Source organism: Hyperolius riggenbachi, chromosome 7, assembly GCF_040937935.1.
Source record: "Hyperolius riggenbachi isolate aHypRig1 chromosome 7, aHypRig1.pri, whole genome shotgun sequence".
Lineage (NCBI taxonomy): Eukaryota > Metazoa > Chordata > Amphibia > Anura > Hyperoliidae > Hyperolius > Hyperolius riggenbachi.
In genome coordinates, this window is record NC_090652.1 from 89,796,646 (window position 1) to 89,818,308 (window position 21,663).

Here is a 21,663-nt window from a genome sequence, read left to right on the forward strand (position 1 = left end):
AGCATGTGCTGATCCCTGTTATTCTCATTGGTTTGGAAAAACTCCCCTTGCTTGGCTCCTCCACGTGACATTCGTCTCGCTGCTGTGCTCAGTGGGCTGGGCCGGCACACTGCATCTCTTATTGGACAGCGAGTCACCGGCTCCAACTGACGTTAGCTGATTGGAGGGGACACCCAGGGAGGAGAGGGCAGCTGAGGGGAGACTCAGGGAGGGGGGAAAAGAGCGCGCATAGCGAAAGGCGCATGCGCAGAATAGATTTTAATAATTTATGCACTTTTGGACGGACGACTGCCCAAGAAATATGGAGTGGCAGGCACCAATGGAGTGGCAGGACACCCAGCCATTGGGAGGCATGGCTTCTTCCCTCTCCAAGGCCTCTCATAACATGTGCTCACCAGGAGAGCAATGGGACCTAGCAAGGGTAATTATAGATAAACCCACTGGGGCCACCACAGGAATGACCCAGCATAGAGAGCCCTATCACGGTTTCACTGGCGAAGCAGGTTGTTTCTGCGCACAGTGCTGAGCACTGAAACTAGGCGCCACTATAGCAGCAATGCTGTAGGGTAATTGGGACCCGAAATGACATCTTCCCTTGAGTTGCGACGACTCGGAGGGGAAAAGTATTTAACGCCACCGGGGATATGAGCGGCAGCGTCATACGACTCACCTTGCACCCAGCTCACCGGCGGCGTACTAATACCTACAGGTCACTGGAAGCTCCATCATTTTTACTTGTATCCCTCTGCTGGACACACTAGTTCTTCCTCCTTCAAATGTTTCTACCCATTCATAAACTTTCCTTTGAATTCTGTTTTCATTTCTGCACTGAGCCAACATCCTACAATGAGTCTCCCTCCCGGTGCCTAACCCCACCAAACAACAGCGCATTGCGCAACCATGACACAATCCACTGTTTACATAGAATGAAAGCTGCTTGTAATTTACGGGACACATGCCAGAGATGATAAACTAACAGCATTATGCTGATGTTGGATTGTGTAACTTATGCCCTGGCCACACCTGATAATACTTCACTTGCGGTCAGGAGACCAGTGACAGTGATGGCATTCTCAGTCGTATCTTTACTGACACTGAGTATGATGTACTTACGTTCCATTCATAGGCTGTGACAGCAATGCCTGAGGCGGCTCCAGATCCTGCCAGGCCAATGAAGTGACCACTGCCCACATTGCTGGAGAATAAGGAGGCTCCAACCTGCGGAAAGACACAAGGTGGATACACAAAATGCATGTTTGCTCGAAGTCTAATGTGCACAGACAGATTCCCAGATGTTTAAATGCCTGTACTTTTGTCATAGAAGCTTTCTAACGAGGGTTATGATCAATTATGTAAATATGCTGCATTTCTGCTTACGCTGATTTAAGTATATACTGTAATATCATATGTTAAGAAGACAACAGATCCCCATTGTTCCCATACAGTACAGTTACAACAAAGTCACCACAAGACTTTGATAAGACCAAGTTTCACTCGAGGATGATACTTACAGGCCACCATACCATGCTCTTTCCCGCCAGGAAGTAACCCTTCACTGTGCTCCTTTTAGTGCGCCACATGGACTGACAGAAAACAAACAAAATATAAAGTGGGTAATAAGAACAATAATCTGGCACAATGGATAAATAGACATATATTTGTAAATAAACTCTCTTATGTAATGAAGCATTGTCTTCTTAAACACTTCCTGTTTAACACGGCCGTCCTAATGCTTTTTTTTCAGTAAGGGAGCTACTGCAGCAGTGTCTGAGGTGTTGGGAGTGTGCACATACATACATGAAACATCATTGCGGTGCACATTAACTAGGGTATCATTCATCATGGGTATTTGGTCTGATCACTCACAGCTGGGGATGGTCAGAAATGCCGATTCCCCATTCAAATGAAATTACCGCTTTCTGATACGTGTCTTTCCATTTTCGCTGATTTCTGCGGAAATCCAATTTTCCGATTTCCTCAGAATGTAAAATGTTTTTGTTCGATAAAGTTAGTTACTTGTAAAAATAAAAAAAAGCAGAATCCGCTATTTTTGGCGGATGTGCGCTATTATGCGGAAACCGAATTTCTGATTGTCGCCTGCGATAAACATCTGCATTCTCTGACTGGCCTGCAGTAATCCACTATCCACTGACAAATTCTGCATTTTCTGATTGGCCTAACATTTCTGTGGAAATCTAATTTCTGCTGAAAAAGTTGTGGCAATGCGGCATTTCAAATTATCTCTGCTCATAGCCTTTCTCATATCCTTAGGCTGGTTTCACATTGCATATTGGCGTGAGCGTTGCGTCGCATCGCATCTCCAAAAACACGCCTTCTGGGAATACCGCATTAAGACACGGTATTCCCTGTCTGGCATTCAGCCAAGCAGGAAGTGACGCCCGCTTGCGGTCACTTCCTGCTTCGGGTATGCGGAAGTGCATGGAAGCTTATTGTGAAAGAGCCCTCTACTTAGGTAAGTATCTGTTTTGTTGTTTTTTGTACGCTGCAGACTTGCTTTAAACATAAAATAAAACCATGTGATGCCTAAAAAAAGGTCATTTTTAGGAGTAGGAGGATAGATACAACTGTTTATCTCACCAGTTTATTTTTACCTCAGGTTCACTTAAACCAAAAGCCCATTCTGTCCTTACCCATAAACCAACTGCCATCACAAAGACAAAGTAGAGGACCAAAACCACAATGTCTGCCACCTCCAGGGACTTTTTGGTAGGGGTGCTGTCTGTAGGGGACGTGTGTGGCAGAGTCTGGCTGCTGGTCTCCATTTTATGTCCACCTTATGTTCCAAGAGACAGGATGGATGATTCTACAAGACATGAGAGTAGAGACAGAGATGCACTACAAAACAATGGTGAAATTATAATCACTAGGCCTGTTTTGATAGACTGACAAAGTGGCGAATGGGGAGTGTGTGTTTAGAGGGGTGTGAGGGGTGGGGAGTACACCCCCCCCCCCCTCCCCCGCGACCAGAAGGATATGTGTGCGGTGCTGCGGGGGGCCTCGGACAGGTCCCACTTATTTCCTTTTAAACAATACCAGTTGCCTGGCTGTCCTGCAGATCTCTTTAGCTGCTGTAGGCCTAGTGCTGAGTTTTGCGATGCGCTTGCGGCTGCGGATACGCTTGGGTAATGTATTTCAATGGGCTGGTGCACACCAGAGCGGGAGGCGTTTTGCAGAAACGCATACTCCCGGGGTGAGGCATATTTTGGATTGTGGATGCGTTCCTGCCTCAATGTTAAGTATAGGAAAAACGCAAACCGCTCTGAAAAACGGCAGTTCAGAGCGGTTTTGCAGGCGTTTTTGTTACAGAAGCTGTTCAGTAACAGCTTTACTGTAACAATACATGAAATCTACTACACCAAAAAAGCTTCCCAAAACCGCAAAATGCTAGCTGAAACGCTACAGAAAAATAACAAAAAGCGTTTCAAAATCTGCTAGCATTTTGCGGGTCTACTAGCGTTTTTTGGTGTGCACCAGGCCATAGTGTCTAAATCGTACACCTGAAACAAGCATGGGGCTAATGGAGTCAGACTGCAGTCAGAAACACCTGATCAACATGCCTGTTCAGAGTCTGTGGCTAAGTATTAGAAGCAAATAAATATGGCAGCCTTCACATTCCTCTCAAGTGTCCTGTAAAAGAAGAGGTGCTGCTGTACTCAGTGGTTGTCCCTAGCTCTTTTATTAGCTCTTCAAAGGCATAACAGCAATCAAAGCGACGTTTCAGGGCAGCTGCCCCTTTATCAAGCTATGCTGTGCAAGAGACAATCTAACAATGAATTACACCAAGTATATATACCCCAGCAGCATCCCAGAACAACCAATTATATACTCCTAAACCTATCTAGCCAATCATTAAGGTCTCACCTTATGCGGACCTGATGGGAGACTAATATTCTGGTTATGCTATTGGATGATTCAAACTAGGCTCTCCCCCACCTCTCCTACCTCTCCAACGGATGCCTCCACTCCGGCGCACACCTTACGCTGGGGCCACTCCCACCAGGCCGCCGCTCCGGCGGACCTGATGGGGAACTGGCCAAACATGACGCGTAGTGCGGAGAGTGACTCCGCCCATCTCGTCACCCAGCAACAGCAGACGCACGCGGCGTTGCTAACGCCGCTCTGCGCTGTTAGATGTAACTGGGGAGGGCGCCGGCCAAGGCAGCCAATGGGAGGAGATCTATCCAGAGTCACCACATATCATTACACTTTGTACGCCTAGCATAGTATCTAACTAGCGTTCATTCTACTGCGTAGCCATGCATCATTAAACCTATCAGGGGGAGGGGCGGCCAGGGACACAAAGAGGAGGACAATTGCATACTATACTAATGTACACATCAATATCAGAGGCTAGCACTGCAAGCATAGATCATGCACGCAGTGGCAGCCCTCACAAAGTGAATCAGCACATATTATACAAATGAAGGAGATGCTCAAAGCAATATTCGTACCACATATCATGGAGTGAGCAAAATATAAAAGGACATATATCATGCTCAAAACTGGGTACAATGGAACATAGGACCAGCTCAACAAAAACTATCTAAATCAAATAAATGGTAACAAATCAAATTCTCTATTAAAGGAAAGGTTCAGGGAGGGTGGGTAAAAAATAAAAATCAATTTCCACTTACCTGGGGCTTCCTCCAGCCCGTGGCAGGCAGGAGGTGCCCTCGCCGCCGCTCCGCAGGCTCCCGGTGGTCTCCGGTGGCCGACCCGACCTGGCCTGGCCGGCTGCCAGGTCGGGCTCTTCTGCGCTCCAAGGCCCGGAACTTCTGCGTCCCACGCCGGCGCGCTGACGTCATCGGACGTCCTCCGGGCTCTACTGCGCAGGCGCAGTAGTTCTACGCCTGCGCAGTAGAGCCCGGAGGACGTCCGATGACGTCAGCGCGCCGGCATGGGACGCAGAAGGAGGAAGCCCCAGGTAAGTGGAAATTGATTTTTATTTTTTACCCACCCTCCCTGAACCTTTCCTTTAAGGCCCCTCGGTTCCATTGTGTCCAGTTTTTTAATCCAAAATGCCTCTCTGTATAGCAACTTTTTAACTCTGTCACCTCCTCTCCTAAGTGGACTAACCTGCTCAATTATCATATATCTCAATTGGCTAACATGGTGTTGTGCCTGGTGAAAATGATAAGTCACTGCTTGATCAGTCAAGGATTCCCTAATGGCATGCTTATGCGACGATAACCGGTTTTTGATTTTTTTGTGTAGTCTGTCCTACATATAACAATCCGCATGGGCACTTCAGTGGATAAACAACATAGCTAGAATCACACGTAAAACAATTGTTTATTTTAAATTTAGTACCTCTATGGGGGTGTACAATATGATCACCCCTGATCACTGAATTACAATGAACACAATTCATGCACGGGAACGTACCTCTGCGATTAGACCTTGACTGACCTCTAGGGCTAGAATCTGCGTGAACTAAATGATCACGCAGGTTAGGAGCCCTCTTATAGGAGATAAGTGGAGGATTTTTGAAAAACCGTATATCGGGGAAACTATCAGAGAGTAAATACCAATGTCTTTTAATTATTTTTGCTATATCATCACTCTGAGTATTATATCTAGTGACAAATGGTATTCGCTCTCGGACATCCCCCCTCTGTCTCCTAACTTCCAAACTACCATCCACTACCTTAGATCTGGCTGCCTGGACCACATCCCCAGGATTGCATAAAAAATGCAATCATTTTAAACAATGCAAACAGGTCGGTGCTTCGCCTTTCCTGCAAAAGTAAGAATTCTTACTTATTTTCCACACCTGCACTAAATGAGTGACAGGCAGGGAGATCACAGTCTTAACAGATTCTGTTCCGCTCAGTGTGGAGTAGCTGAGCATTTCAACTGAAATATATGTAAGAATCTTCAGATGTACATGCCATTAAACTTAGCAATACAAACTTGAAGGGCTACTAATTTCTTAACAAAATTAGTTGAGCTCTGTATATTCTATGGAATCATAATAAGCAGTATTTTGTTTTGTTTAATTTTTTTTGAGCATTCAAAACCCAACCACTCCTCGGGATTCCTACCAACTGTCAGTTAGCAGGTCCAAGTTCTCTGTCAAACACTCAGTTAGTGCAGGTGTAGAAAATGAGTGAGGGCTGGTGCACACCGAGCGGGTTTTGTCGCTTTTTTACAGCTGCTTGCGGCTGTGGAAACGCGTGGGTAATGTATTTCAATGGGCTAGTGCACACCAGAGCGGAAGGCGTTTTGTAGAAACGCATACTCCCGGGCTGCAGCATTTTTTGAATTTCGGAGGCGTTTCTGCCTCCAATGTAAAGTATAGGAAAAACGCAAACCGCTCTGAAAAATGGCAGTTCAGAGCGGTTTTGCAGGTGTTTTCTGTTACAGTAGCTGTTCAGTAACAGCTTTACTGTAACAATGTATGAAATCTGCTACACAAAAACTGCTACCCAAAACCGCAAAACGCTAGCTGAAACGCTTCAGAATAATAGGAAAAAGCATTTCAAAAACCACTAGCATTTTGCGGATCTGCTAGCGGTTTTTGGTGTGTACCAGGCCTAACAATGTTTCCTGCTCTGTACAGCACTCCTGTAGAAAGAATACAATTTCAGATAGCCTGTACACCAAACAGCATTACATTGTTTGCTTGTTTTCTCAAACAAGCTTTATCACCTGGACTTTCTCAAGCTTTATCACCTGGACTGTTTACTTTACAAAAAAATGAGGCAGCAACCTATATACCGAAGCTCATGGCTTGCAGATGTTATCAAGATGGTCATAATTACCTTTAATTAAGAAGTGTCAGGAAGTGACAGCTCCAGAATTGTGTAGGTATGTAGTGCCCTATAATTATAGGAAGCAGGTTTGATATGCTACTTCATCCCCTAACAGTTTGCACTCCAATTTACAGTGGGATGCGAAAGTGTGGGCAACCTTGTTAATCTTCATGATTTTCCTGTATAAATCATTGGTTGTTACAGTAAAAAATGTCAGTTAAATATTTCATGTAGGTCAGACACACAGTGATATTTGAGAAGTAAAATGAAGTTTATTGGATTTACAGAAAGTGCGCAATAATTGTGTAAAATAAAATTAGGCAGGTGCATACATTTGGGCACTGTTGTGATTTTATGGATTCCAAAACTTTTAGAACCAATTATTGGAACTCAGATTGGCTTGGTAAGCTCAGTGACCCCTGGCCTACATACACAGGTGAATCCAATTATGAGAGAGTATTTAAGGGGGTTAATTCTTACTTTCCCTCCTCTTAATTTTTGCTGAAGAGTAGCAACATGGGGGTCTCAAAACAACTCTCAAATGACCTGAAGACAAAGATTGTTCCCCACCATGGTGTAGGGGAAGGATACAGAAAGCTGTCTCAGAGTTTTCAGCTGTCTGTTTCCACAGTTAGGAGCATATTGAGGAAATGGAAAACCACATGCTCAGTTCAAGTTAAGGCTCAAAGTGGCAGACCAAGAAAAATCTTGGATAGACAGAAGCGACGAATGGTGAGAACAGTCAGAGTCAAACCACAGACCAGCACCAAAGACCTACAACATCATCTTGCTGCAGATGGAGTCACTGTGCATTGTTCAACCATTCGGCGCATTTTACACAAGGAGATGCTGTATGCGAGAGTGATGCAGAGGAAGCCCGCAGCACAAACAGGGCCGCTTGTGGTATGCTAAAGCACATTTGGACAAGCCAGCTTCATTTTGGAATAATGTGCTGTGGACTGATGAGTTATTTGGGCATAACAAGGGGCGTTATTCATGGAAGAAAAAGAACACAGCATTCCAAGAAAACAACCCTAAACACTGCTCAAAATCCACTAAGGCATTCATGCAGAGGAACAAGTACAATGTTCTGGAATCGCCATCTCAGTCCCCAGACCTGAATATAATTGAAAATCTGTGGTGTGAGTTAAAGAGAGCATGCTCAGAAGCCATCAAACCTGAATGAACAAGAGATGTTTTGTAAAGAGGAATGGTCCAAAATACCTTCAACCAGAATCCAGACTCTCATTGGAACCTACAGGAAGTGTTTAGAGGCTGTAATTTCTGCAAAAGGAGGATCTACTAAATATTGATTTTGTTTCTTTTTTTGTGGTGCCCAAATTTGTTGAGACTATTATTGCACACTTTCTGTAAATCCAATAAACTTCATTTCACTTCTCAAATATCACTTTGTGTGTCTCCTACAGTATATGATATAATTAACTGACATTTTTGTACTGTAACATACAAAATTTATACAGGAAAATCATGAAAATTAACAAGGTTGCCCAAACTTTCGCATCCCACTGTATGTTTACATAGGATTCAATCAGCTGAAAGTGTTTATTTAATAAGTGTTTGCATCTGGGAAGGGCAGTTGAAAGTATTCCTGGCAATTTTGGGGCCAAAAATACACATTGCTTGACCAAAAATGACAGCGAGAGAGATAGGCTAGTAGTTAAGCAGGGAAGAGGGGTCAGCAAAAGTTTTTTTTGAGTATAGGTGTGATGATGGCTTGCTTTAATGTGGATGGAAAGATGCCTTTGGCGAGAGAACATTTGAAGAGGGAGGTCAGGTTAGGCAAGTGTAATGGTAGAGAATAGGTGAGCAATAAGGTGGGAGGGACAGGAATCAAGGGGGCATGTAGTGGGATGTGATTTAGAGATGAGAGAGGAGACAGTGAGTTCAGACAGTGGTTAGAATACAAGGTTAGGGGTTTGTATGGAGAGAGGAGGCTGTTGGTTGATGCTTTGTGATGTTGCTGATTTTGTTACTAAAGAAGGTGACAAAGTCCTTGAGATGTAGGGAGTGGGAGGTGGAGGCGAGGGCCGGAGGAGGGATTTGAAGGTATCAAAATGTAGTTTAGGCTGTGAGGAGACAAAGGGGGGATTTGTCAACTCTGCTTGCAAAGTGGTAGGTAGTCCCAGGCTACCCAGTTTTGTTAGAACATATGCTTAGGTTTCACACATCTATAGGTATTCAGAGAACCTACAACCTGAGGAATTCCAAGTTTGCAAGAGATCAAATATACCAGTGCGAGTTTTCTCCAAGTAGATATTTTCAAACCTTATCAAGAAAGTACTTTTAAAGCTCCCACCAAGCAACACATTAACACAAATTAGTTTGATATCACCTCATTACCCTTTTTTTTAGTTCATTTTCAATTGCTTAGTACTGAATTTTTTTTTTTTGAGAAAATGAAAAATGATCTCTTTGGAGGAAGCTCAGGAGAAAAGGTAATAGGATATGGCCCATAGAAGTGATTTTACTGTTCATAACATAGCCCATATTACATTTATAATTTCTCCTGACTTCTGTTTAAAATAACTTTTCAGGATTTTGCAATTGAATAAGTACCAAGTAGGTGAGAAAATACTGTATTTTCTTTCTTGCTGGTGTCTTTCAAGGCATCTTATTGGTAGTATTGTTCAGAATCAGAATTCGCTTTATGCTTGCCAAGTACACCAGAATGAATTGTGGTTCACATGGCATTGGCAGAGTTACGTAGATGACATTGGATTGATGACATTACATTGAGACAGGCATAGAAGCACTCATTAGGGTATGGGGGACAATCGTTGAGAACTCTAAATGACTAGGGTGTGGAGCAGTACTGCACAGAATGGCCCAGAAGTTTAGAGTGAGTGGCAAGGGACACATGCTGACTAAGGTGCTAGTGTGCAACAGGGGGACGGACCTGGCAGGGGGGACTAGAGTTCAGTAGGAGGACTGCCTAAGGGAAGGAGGTGCGCCTGTGACTGGGGTTCTGTAACGTTGGCCCGATGGAAAGAGCTCAAAGAAGTGACTAGCTGGGCGGGAAGGGTTGTGTGAAATCCTGGTGGCCTTCAGCTTCATTTTTGAATCTGGCAAGCAAGGCAGGTCCTTAGAAGCACCACGTATTGAGGTGCAAAATTACTGATGACCTCTCCTCATCTGTACCTACCTCTCTCTCCACTGCAGATGTTGTGCATGGATCGATGTGATTTTAAGAATTTTTGACTAAAGTTGGTCTTGGTCTTTTAATCTGGATGTGCATTGCCGCTCTGCCTTACTTCAAAAACTGCAGCCGTTACCTGGCTGGCTGCATTCCTGGAGGCCACAGTCTGGGTCCTGTGCGCCTTCTCAATTTACATTGGAACCAACCTTGAATCTGGGTTTGTTCATTTGGAAGCCCGGATTATACTGAACAGAGCCGGATTAAGGCTAAATGGGGCCCTAAGCAAAGTAACTGATTGGGCCCCCCCATCATGTCGTAATAGAATCAGAAGATGCAGCTGCACAGCAACATGCCGCACACACCGGGGCAGCCGAGCTACTGGTTGCTACGGGCAACAGCCCGCTTTCCTCTGTGAGTGCACAATCCAGGGAATAGCAGCGGCAAAATGCAGAGTGAAGGCTGAATGGCTGGGACATTTGCACTCAGGGGCTGTGGCACCCCTGTGAAGAGGGCTCCAGATATCACAGCAGCAGCACTTTCCCCTTGCATCTCCAACCTGGCAATAGCAGAAAGCTCTGGACACCGCCAAACCGGAAGCCGTTCCCCAGACAGAATTACATAACCACCCCCACCACTGAACAACCGATTTCCTCCCAAACTAGACAGCCACCATGCAGCCTTCATCCCAGTGAATACGATAGTCCAGCAGAGAAGGCAGCCGCAGCAGAATGACAGCACCAGATGACTCACATTCACCTATTGCGATCCAAGCAATAGAGGTTCCGTCATCCGGAGCACATCTGTCTCCTCTAGAGTGCTGCCACTCTGTTACTACTACTATTACTACTTCCTACTTCCTGTCTGATCTGAGAATCAGGAAGTTCAGAGCGAGCGGCCGCACTGTAGAAGAGACAGATGGGTTTCAGATGACGGGATCTCTATCTCTTGGATCATGGATAGGTGAGTGAGCGTTTGCCATCTGCTGCTATCATTTTTGCTGCAGCTGTGGTTCTCTGTGGGAAGGGAGGGAGGGGTGGGCAGCGGCAGAGCGCACAGTAGCAGGAGGGGGACCTAGGAGGAGAGCCTGGCTCTGAAGACAATCAGCAGTGCACGGCATCATTTGACAAGACAAATAACATTTATATCGTGCTTTTCTACTGGCGGACTCAAAGCGCCAGAGCTGCAGCCACTAGGACGCGCCCTATTGGCAGTAGCAGTGTTAGAGAGACTTACCTAAAGTCTCCTACTGAATAGGTGCTGGCTTACTGAACAGGCAGAGCCGAAATTCGAACCCTGGTCTCCTGTGTCAGAGGCAGAGCCCTTAAAGGGACTCCGAGCAGTGCCTGTGTGTATGCCTTTAAGCATACCCACAACTAATTAATTACATCCAGGGGCGTAGCAATAGGGGGTGCAGAGGTAGCGACCGCATCGGGGCCCTTGGGCAAGAGGGGCTCCGAAAGGCTCTCCCTCAACTACAGTATTAGCTTTCTATTGGTTCTGTGCTGGTAATAATCACTTCTATAGATACTTTGAATAGTGGTAATCATTAACAAACTATTCTCCATCCCCTTCTTGCACCTCTGACACTGTAGTTGCCATTGGCAGGTTTTGGTGCGCCGTATCAATTGCTATGTATAGTGTGCTTGGGGGCCCCATTATAAAACTTGCATCGGGGCCCACAGCTCCTTAGCTACGCCACTGATTACATCCTCACAACTACCAGCATGATGTTTGTAATTATATCCCCCTGGGTTCCTTATATTTCATTGCATTGTGCTGAATCGAGCTGCCGACTTTGGAGAAAAGTCGTCCTGTGTAATACAATATAACTATGGAAAGATGCATATCATTTTAAAGCTCTCTTTCTCCTCTTTCCAATGATAGATAAACTGCCACCCTACTCCGAAATTGCTGTGGAAGCGATTTCGATCGTGAAAATAGCAAAAACTAAAAGGCATAGGGCAGCGGTTTATATATCATTGGAAAGAGGAGAAAGAGAGCTTTAAAATGATATACATCCATCTTTCCATAGTTACTGCACTGCTCAGAGTCCCTTTAACTATTATACCATGCAGCCACCGCTGACAGGATGGCGAGGGCTGGTTTATGTGCTGATGGGGCCCCTTTGACTCTGAATGGGACCCCAAGCGACTGCTTTTGTTGCCTGGTCGGTAATCCGGCCCTGATACTGAACACCACAGTTCAGCAACAAAATTAGTGGAGTGGGTCACGGGGTTGCTGTTCACGTCATGCTTCACGTGACTCCCATGCTTCCTCCTTCCAAGGCTAGTGGAGAGGGTGACTTCTCCATGACCCTCTCCACTAGCATTGGTGTGATGCTCGGCATGATTTGGCTTTCCAAATGCAGGAACCTGAATTCAAGCACCAGCACTACTTATTTATTAGGGGTGAAAATATCTCCAAGGAGAAACGGAGGAGAAAAAGTGAATTGGATGGGACCCTTAATGTTCCCTGAGAGACCAGCAGAGTGTCCACACAGAGCTCAGGTACGACAGAGCAGCTTTGCTACAAGCACGTCTTCTATCTGCCAGGAGCACAGCTGACGAGCAGGTCCAGCACTTCCCTCTGCACTCAGGCACAGACCTGGGGATATAAGGCAATATTTGTGCTTGGAGCTGGGCTTTAACATAAAATGTGATAAAAGCATTGTTACTTCCTTACGTCTGGTTCTCTGAAAAGACCAATGTTGAGAAACACTTGTTTACCAATACTATGTAATGTGACATTACCTCATAACTCAGGAACTACAAGTCCCAGTGTGCCCTGGACTAGTGGAGAGTAGAGGGAGACCTCTGCCTTCTGAATTGCCCTGTGTGGTAAAAGTGGCATTGTTTTGCAGCTATAATCAGTCTATTTATCTAGACTTGTGTGTAGCTTACCTGCTCCCGAGGGCTGTCTCTTCCCTGTGACAGGTCAGGTGGAGAAAGGGAGAGAGAGACTTGCAGAATTTCCTCAGATTAGAGACATTCAGCATCTGGGTTCAAACTCCAAAGTGTGAATCCCTGGTTAAACTGTAAGAGTGAAGGCAGCTCCTGCACTGTACCCGTGGCAGGCACGCTGCAGGTCTCCAGGCCCATTAATAAGCAAGGCACAGAGCCCTGACTCACCTGCTGCCAACACAACCTGCCCGGGAAGACAACTTCACAGAGGAAGGAGGTGGCCTTAATCATATGACAATGATTACAATTGGAATGGAAGAGCCTGATGTTGAAACTCCTCTTCACACAGAAACCTGGCTGGCAGGTTGAAAAGGAAGACAGTAAGTTGAGTCACTTTAATGAGGAATTTTAGGGAAAATAACGTAATTAATAAAATTGCTTATTTTATTTTTACAATATTAATTTATAGATTATTTACTCAGAGTTTGCCCATTGTAAAATCTTACCTCACCCTGATTTACATTCTGACATTTCTCCTATGGTGACATTTTTACTGCTGGCAGGTGATGTTAGTGACCACAAACACTGGTTCACACGACAGCTGGGGGCCCCGGACTCTCTCGCTGGCTGGGACCCACAAAATGCCATGCGATACCTAGAGGGAAGTACAGGTGAGCCCTGGAACTCTCACCACCAGGGGGAACACTCACACTGCCTCTAAACTGAATGCTGACTGCATGACACACAAAAAGCAAGTGCACACTCCCAGCTCTAGCAATCTCCTACCTTTATTTGGTCAGCAGGCGCCTGTCAGCCAATCAAGTGCACAGTTGTACACCCTTTGCTTGCCGTACCAAATCTAGCAGGAATTGCATAAATTAGGCAGCATTCAGGTGGGCGGCTTCAGTCGGACGTAATCATAGATTATGTCACCAGCAGGACCACCCAGTGCAGGCACTGCTCCTACAGGGGTCCCTCCCTAACCACTCACCTGTCACCCGCATCCTGGAAGCTGTACAAAAAAGAATTTAAAACCACAAACCTCTCAGTGGCCAGAACCCACAAACCACCATGTGATGCCTAGAGGGAAGTACAGGTGAGCCCTGGAACCCTCACCACCAGGGGAATCACCCACACTGCCTCTAAACTGAATGCTGACTGCATAACACACAAAAATCAAATGTACACTCCCAGCTCTAACAATCTCCAATGATGTCTGTGCATAGAACGCTCAGTTAATGAACATTGCGCAGAGATTGATACTGCATGCCTGGCAGTTGGAAACAGCCATTATTTCCCACAAAGCAATGAGGTTTACAGACAGGAACTGTCAGGGCCATGGTCCTGACATCACACTACATCACATTGTGGGTGGGGTGTCACCACGATATCAGCCATACAGATGTCCATGATGATCTCTTTGAGAAAAAAATAAAAAAATCTCATTGAAAAGGGGGAATTAGCTCGGCTTTCTCCGCTGAAGTTAATGTGCATTCTTGCTATTGTGCAGGTGCAGTGCGGCTGCGTTCTTCCGGGGTCTCAATACTGGACGGCCCGGCAGGAGAGGATGGGGAAGCCTAGGGTATCCAGCTCTGTGGTTGTATTCACCTCTCTCTGGTGCTGGGGAACCCTTCTCTTAGCTGGCCATGGCGGTGATGGGGAAAATTGATTCCGATGCCTACTGATCCTCTAGGAAAACTGCTCCAACCCAGCATGTTGGTTAGCCTCCCAGCCTCCACCAGCATCCGATCCACATGCAGAAGAATCCATCTACACTGAAGCAGTTACAAGGTGAGCAGGGTGGTCCACAGCACAGGGGGCAAACCATAAACAACTCGGATGCCATTTCAAACCCCCTAAGTAAAAGATTTTCTACCACTGTCTCCATAAGTAACCAGAGATATCCCACTGGATAGCCCTGCAAAAGTACGGCACACCGAAACCTGGTGAAAAATAGGTAAATAAGCAAGAGATAAAAACAATATATTATTATTTAGTATTTACATAGCGCCAACATCGTACACAGCACTGTACAGAGTATATTGTCTTGTCACTTGACTGTACCTCAGAGAGGCTCCCAATCTAATCCCTACCATAGTCATATGTCTATGTGTGTATCATGTAGTGCATGTATTCAAGTCTAGGGTCAATTTTTAGGGAAAGCCAATTAACTTATCTGTATGTTTTTGGAATGTGGGCGCAAACTGGAGTGCCTGGAGGAAACCCACGCAGACACGGGGAGAACATACAAACTCAATGCAGATAGTGCGGGGATTTGAAGTGGGGACCCAGCACTGCGTGGCGAAAGAGGTAAGTTACTACGCCACTGTGTTGCCCTAACAATTTGCCTCTCAAACAAGACTCTTCCACAGGTTGCCTCAATCCAATAGAAGTGCACCCCTATGGTGTGTGCCCTTCTCTCATTGCAACAGAAATTGTGGAAACATGAGAATGGCTTTATAGTGACCCCGTAGTGGACAAAGTTAATAAAGTAAAGCTCCCTGTTGCACTATAGCTGTACACACAGGTCAGTGCCATCTCTGCCACTCTGATAATCATTAGTTTAGTGGAATATCCCCTTCATGTGAAGCTCTGAGCAAACCCCATCAGCACATTGGTGAAGTCCACAGACTTTTACCTGCCTGCACTGGCTAATCCTAACTTCTGTGTCGTAATGAAATCCCCCTTCCCGGTGCCTGACGGGCGAGCAGGAGTCATCTGCTGGTCCCTTCATTGAGGTATAACAACAGTGATCAGGCATGGGACACCCAGGGGCAAACCCAGGATTTTCAAGGGGGATTCCTGAAAGGTCTCCCTCAGCCACGCACAATATCGTATAATATGGTAGAACATCATGCTGAGTACATATAATGCAATTTCCTGTCCAACCGACTGACAACGGGATCGATCAGGAGCAGTTTGAATACAGATAATGAGGACAGCCATGCTCTGTATACACACTGCCGCTCCATGCTCTTTACACACGCTGCTGCTCCATGCTCTATACACACGCTGCTTGCTGCTCCATCCAAAGTCAAGTGTAGCAGGGAGGGAAAGAAAGGGGGCAGTGCTGTGAGCTGCAGGATACCTGTAGATATTCTGGTGTCTCAACTTGTGCCTGTCGCCAGACACTGCACCGACCCTGGTCTGAGGGGGGATTCTGGGAAGCTGTAATTCCCCCCCCCCCCCCCCCCCCCCGCGTTAGCCTATGCTATGACACCTACACTTAGAAAAACTATAGCAAAAATAACGTAATGAATAAAATATTTCCTCACCCAGATTTACATTCTAAATGATCACAAATGGCAACATCTTTAGTCCTGCCAGGTGTTTGTTTACTGAGAGTGCTATGAACAGAGGGAGAATCTGTGTGCACATAACCATTTTGTGAAGATTGATGAGCTTGCTCATCAGCTGTCCTGATCCACCCAGCAACACCCACACAGGCGGACTGATGCAGCTACTGGGAAAGGTAATTATACCACACAAAATTCTGAATGAGAGTAGAGAGAAAGAGAGAGAAAGAGGTATCTTCCATCTGCTAGCACATCTACAGCACATGACAAAAACAGTTGCCATTTCTTTGTGAAGAAAATATTCACTACTGTATTTATGATGTGCAGGAGGGAGGGGAGATAATATCACCAATTCACAGCTTGTAGGTCCGGCTTGTCAGGCTACACCTCAGTGACAGGATGTGAAATCTGCAGCAATATTTCTCAATCCATTCTACCTGTGTTTCCCATACAGGCGAAGTTGTCTTGAAGTGGATTTATTAGGCATGTGGTTGCTCCCTCTGTTGGGAAAACTGCTGAACTACACCAGCTTCCATTGGAATAATTGATTAACTTCTAAAAAAAAAAAGAAAAAAAAAAGTTGGATAATTAAGATGATCGATTAGATGTATACTTAATGAATCAATAGAAATGTTGTTGCAAATTGTGTGCAGCTTGAAATTAAGCCTGTCCAGGGACAGGAACTGCATTTGACTGGCCCAGTTTCAAGTTGCATAAAAATAGCAAAATACATGTGCATTAAAGGGAACCTAAACTTAGAAGGATATGGATTTTTGGTACTTATCCGTTAGCCGGGCGCATCCGGCAGGTGGCGCTGTTGTTGCTAATTTCAATGATAATTACTTCACGTGACAAAACTGTGACTGTAAACGCTGCGGGTGGCGCTAATTGCATTCATAGTTACGTTAACAATATGTGCATTAAAAAAAGTGATTTAATTAAATGAGAAATAAGCCGGCGGCTTCGTGTCTCGCTCTCCTCCCCCTTGCCCTCTCTCGTATAGAGCCCTGGGGGGACATGCGTGTCCCCCCAGAGTCGTTCCTCGCGGCAGGCAATCCTGCCTGTTTTATTGCGATGAATGACACGAGTCCCCCCCCCCCCCCAGGGCTGCCAGTGTTGTATACGAGAGAGGGCAAGAGGGTAGGAGAGCGAGACACGAAGCCGGCGGCTTGATCTGTTACATTGCCGCCGGCTTATTTCTCATTTAATTAAATCACTTTTTTAATACACATATTATTATCTTAACTATGAATGTAATTAGCGCCACCCGCTGCGTTTACATTCACAATTTTGTTACGTGAAGTAATTATCATTGAAATTAGCAACAACAGCGCCACCTGCTGGATGCGCCTGGCTAACGGATATGTACCGGATTTTTCCTTTTGAAATAATACCAGTTGCCTGCCTCTTCTGCTGATCCTGTGTCTCTAATACTTTTAGCCTCAACAAGCATGCAGATCAGGTGCTCTGACTGAAGTCAGACTGGATTAGCTGCATGCTTGTTTCAGGTGTGTGATTCAGTCACTACTGCATCTAAAGAGATCAGCAGGACTGCCAGGCAACTGGTATTGTTTAACCATTGAAGCCACCTGTATCCTCACGTCCTGGATCCTCATCGCGGGCACGCCCCCATGCTGTTCCCCGGTAGCCCTGAGATCAGTGAACGGGAACATGGTTCCCGTTCACTGATCTAAGTCCCCAGCAGAAAAAACGACGGTCTTTTATAAGAAGCCGCGGACTTTCTAAAAAACAAAAAAAAGTTTCCCGTCCTACTTCTGCTTACGGGAAGCGAGGAGGACATGAAAAAAAAATCTCAATGTGGCCATCTGTGGCCAAATAGTAAAACTACATCTACATACATTTTTCAAGGCAATTTATATACATTATAACATTTAAAATTAACTATTTCCCACACCTAAAATTTACCCAAATAAAATTTTTAATGGAAAAAAAAAATTACAATAAAAAAAAAAACAAATAGTTACCTAAGGGTCTGAACTTTTTAAATATGCATGTGAAGGGGGTAAACTACAAACATTTTTTAAATTATAAGCTTGTAAATAGTGATGTAATAGTGCAAAACTGAAAAAATGCACCTTTATTTCCAAATAAATTATTGGCGCCATACATTGTGATAGGGACATAATTTAAATGGTGTCATAACCAAGACAAATGGGCAAATAAAATACATAGGTTTTAATTATGGAGGCATGTATCATTTTAAAGCTATAATGGCCGAAACATTTTTTCTTAATATTCCTGTTAAAATGCATTTATAAAAAAATAATTATTAGCAAAATGTACCACCCAAAGAAAGCCTAATTAGTGGCGGAAAAAACAAGATATAGATCAATAAATTGTGATAAGTAGTGATAAGGTTATTAGCGAATGAATGGGAGGTGAGCATTGCTCTGATGCATAACGTGAAAAACCCCTGCGGGCTGAAATGGGTAAAAGGAAACAGCCATATCCCTCTCAGTTTAGGTTCCCTTTAAGAAAAAGAAGGGACACCAAGAGCCCAATATAGTGTAGTAAGTTGGGTGATGGGTAAATGGAAAAGTATATGATAGATATACTCACAAGTCAGGGTTACCAATTAGGCAACCACTGTGTAGGCAGGTGAGGAGATTAGGCTTGTCCTCCTTCAGGATTAAGATGTCGCTCTCTGTAGATTAGGAGAAGAAAGGGAATTCAACCCCCCCACCAGGGGTGGATGCTGATATTGTAAGGAGAACAGAGGCGCCTACAGAATAAAATATATCCAAAAACTCTAAAATTCCTCGGGAGGCGGTGGTGGACTCATCTCCCCGACGCAGACATGATACTGACGGTTTTAGTACAAACACATTTATTTATATACTCTAACATACAGCGCAACGCGTTTCACGGGTATATTCCGGCTTCTTCAGGCACTAATTAACAGGAGTACACACAGTGCAGTCTTTAGGTCACGATAAGCGCGCTGTATGTTGGAGCATATAAATAAATGTGTTTGTACTAAAACCGTCAGTATCATGTCTGCTTCGGGGAGATGAGTCCACCACCGCCTCTCGAGGAATTTTAAAGATTTTAGATATAGTTTATTCTGTTGGCGCCTCTGTTCTCCTTACAATAGGTTCCCTTTAAGTAATTGATCCTCTCTGTTGGTGAACTGTGCTTACCTAAATACATTCTGCTACCCTACTGAGTCAATCACAAGCAAACAGAAGCGTAACTACAGGGGATCAGCCCCTGCAACTGCTCAGCATCTTGCAAAGATTTTTTTCTGATGGGGAGTTCAGCTCCATAGAAAAGACTGTGTAGAGTATGGCTCTCATACTACATGGAAGGGGGTAAAATTGGTCTGTGATCTTTCATTTTCCAAAGACTATGGTCTGATGTGTGTATGTGGCCTAAGAATGCGATCAACACACAGAGGCTGGGTCTGCATATCATGCCCAGCCTCTGTTGCTATACTGCTCCCCCCCAGGCCCCCTGCGCTCTGCCCCCATAAATCAGTGTCAGTCTCTCCGCTCCCCTACCTCCTCTATGTCGCCGCTCCCCGCCTGCGTCCCTTCCCTCCTCGCTGATTATCGCAATGCCGTCTTCTCTTTACAGTATACTTAGATATTGACACGCCTACCCCTTGAAAAGTGTTGTTCATTTGGTTGGCTGTTGTGCAGGGGTCTCTCTTCACTATGGGAATGATTCTGGAATCATCCACCACTGTTGTCTTCTGTGGCCATCCAGGTCTTTTTGCATTGTTCACCAGTGCTTGCTTTCTTTCTCAGGATGTACCAAACTGTAGATTTTGACACTCGTAATATTGTAATGTTCAGAATCAAAATTAGAAAAAAAAGTTGTCTGTGTCCAAATATGTATGGACCTAACTTTATGTAACCCAGGGAAGGCTTACAGAGAGGCACATGCCTGACTGCACTATAACTGCATTAGTGATTAGCACGTAATGCATGGCTGATTTGTATATTTCTGTAAGTTCTAGTCTCCTTCAAGCTTTCAATTAAAATAAAGGTTGCATGATTAGACGAAAGTGAAAAAGCTCTGTAGAACACTACTATACCCGTGGAACTGTGACAGTTGGCATCTTTGAACGGACAGACACAGGCCGAGCCAAAGATACAATGAATAACCCCTAAGAAAGCAACAGGCAGGAAACTCACTATTGAAGAACACATCCACAAGAGCCAAAGAAAACATTTTCTGTGGAAATGTTCCGAATCAAAAGAACAGGGGTTTCCTCCTCTTCCTTGTTCCAGCCGTGTCCAAACTCTGTTATGCTATTAACCATCTCTGTCCGCGAAACACTAAGGAAACGCATAGTGTTGTACTGTTTTATTAAAAAAGGGATTAAAATAGGGATTCCCTAACCTCAGCTTCCCATTCCTGCCCTCCACCGGCTAGTGAAAGCACCACAGGATGAGGTTGTGTATATATATATATATATATATATATATAAATTTAGAGTGGGGGCAGGTAAAGGGATACTGAATAAAAAAAAAAAAGTTTTTTTTTTTTTAATATATGCACAGATATAATTCCTCAAATACAAGACTAGATTCAAATCATGTCAGGGAAAAATATGACTGGAGAGTTTATACCTGTATTTGGGATTAGCTCTGACTTGAGCGGATATTTTGTTTACATTAAATGTATACCTAAGTAGGAAGTGTAAAACTACATTATGCAACAGAAAATAAATAGTGACACTTCCAAAAAATGACCAAAACATTCAGGGAGTATTCTCACAAACACTAGGAATATTAGATTTAAAGAGGCACTTCCATTGAACCTCATAAAGGTCAGGGATTTCAATTTAAAAACCTACGGACCACAGAAATAAAGAAAGTAGACATCAAGCAAGTCTTTGTTACCATTCAGTGGTATCTCCTCCTAGGTAATATGTTCAAACCTGCCTTTTATTGAGACAATACTTAGTATAATGTTGACTATTCTTTTAACTCTACCTTTTGTCATTTTTTCACAATTGCAAAGTGTGGAAAAGTTATTTTAAAGAGAATATGAAAATGATCTTTTATGAGAAAACTCGGGAGAAAAAGGGACCTGAATAAGGGCCAGTATGTTTGTACACTCAGTGAACTTGCTAATCATGCTTTTAATTCAGTTTACAGCAAGAACGCTAATTTACCTGACAGGGTCCTTTTAAATAATCTAAAGAAAAACCTCCCTCCACAAGAAAGTTACAGCAAGGCCTCGCTTAGTCACGTATAAAAGTTACTTTATTATAGAAAAAACACACAGCAATCACAGACTGGATCAGAGAATTCCTAATAAAACACATTAAAAACACTTAGAGCTTAAGGATTTGGCCTGGCATCCCCTGCATCCCACGCATTCATCACATCCATCCACACATGACATTCATCAATTGAGAAACTGTTGCATGCACTTGAAAAAACCTCCAGAGCTCTGGGTGAGAAACTAACACTGGCTCAGCAGCCCTGTGCAAAGTCCACTCTAAACTGAAAAAAGGTTTGGATGGTTAGATGAATAGCTGGCCGGCTTCACAGCTCATT

At 44.4% G+C, this 21,663-nt stretch overlaps 1 protein-coding gene across 2 annotated transcripts in view; it reads right to left on the reverse strand.

Moving 5' to 3' along the window:
- SLC5A11 (solute carrier family 5 member 11) overlaps positions 1-13,091 on the reverse strand; it is a 71,104-nt gene extending 58,013 nt beyond the window's left edge. For both annotated transcript variants that reach the window (XM_068244293.1, XM_068244292.1), the window contains exons 1-4: positions 12,834-13,091; positions 2,652-2,824; positions 1,512-1,583; positions 1,114-1,218 (exon numbers count right to left, since the gene is read on the reverse strand). In XM_068244293.1, the coding sequence (XP_068100394.1) occupies positions 1,114-1,218; positions 1,512-1,583; positions 2,652-2,783 (309 nt within the window). In that variant the 5' untranslated portion in view covers positions 2,784-2,824; positions 12,834-13,091. The remainder of the gene's footprint in view (positions 1-1,113; positions 1,219-1,511; positions 1,584-2,651; positions 2,825-12,833) is intronic.
- Between the last annotated feature and the right edge of the window lie 8,572 nt (positions 13,092-21,663).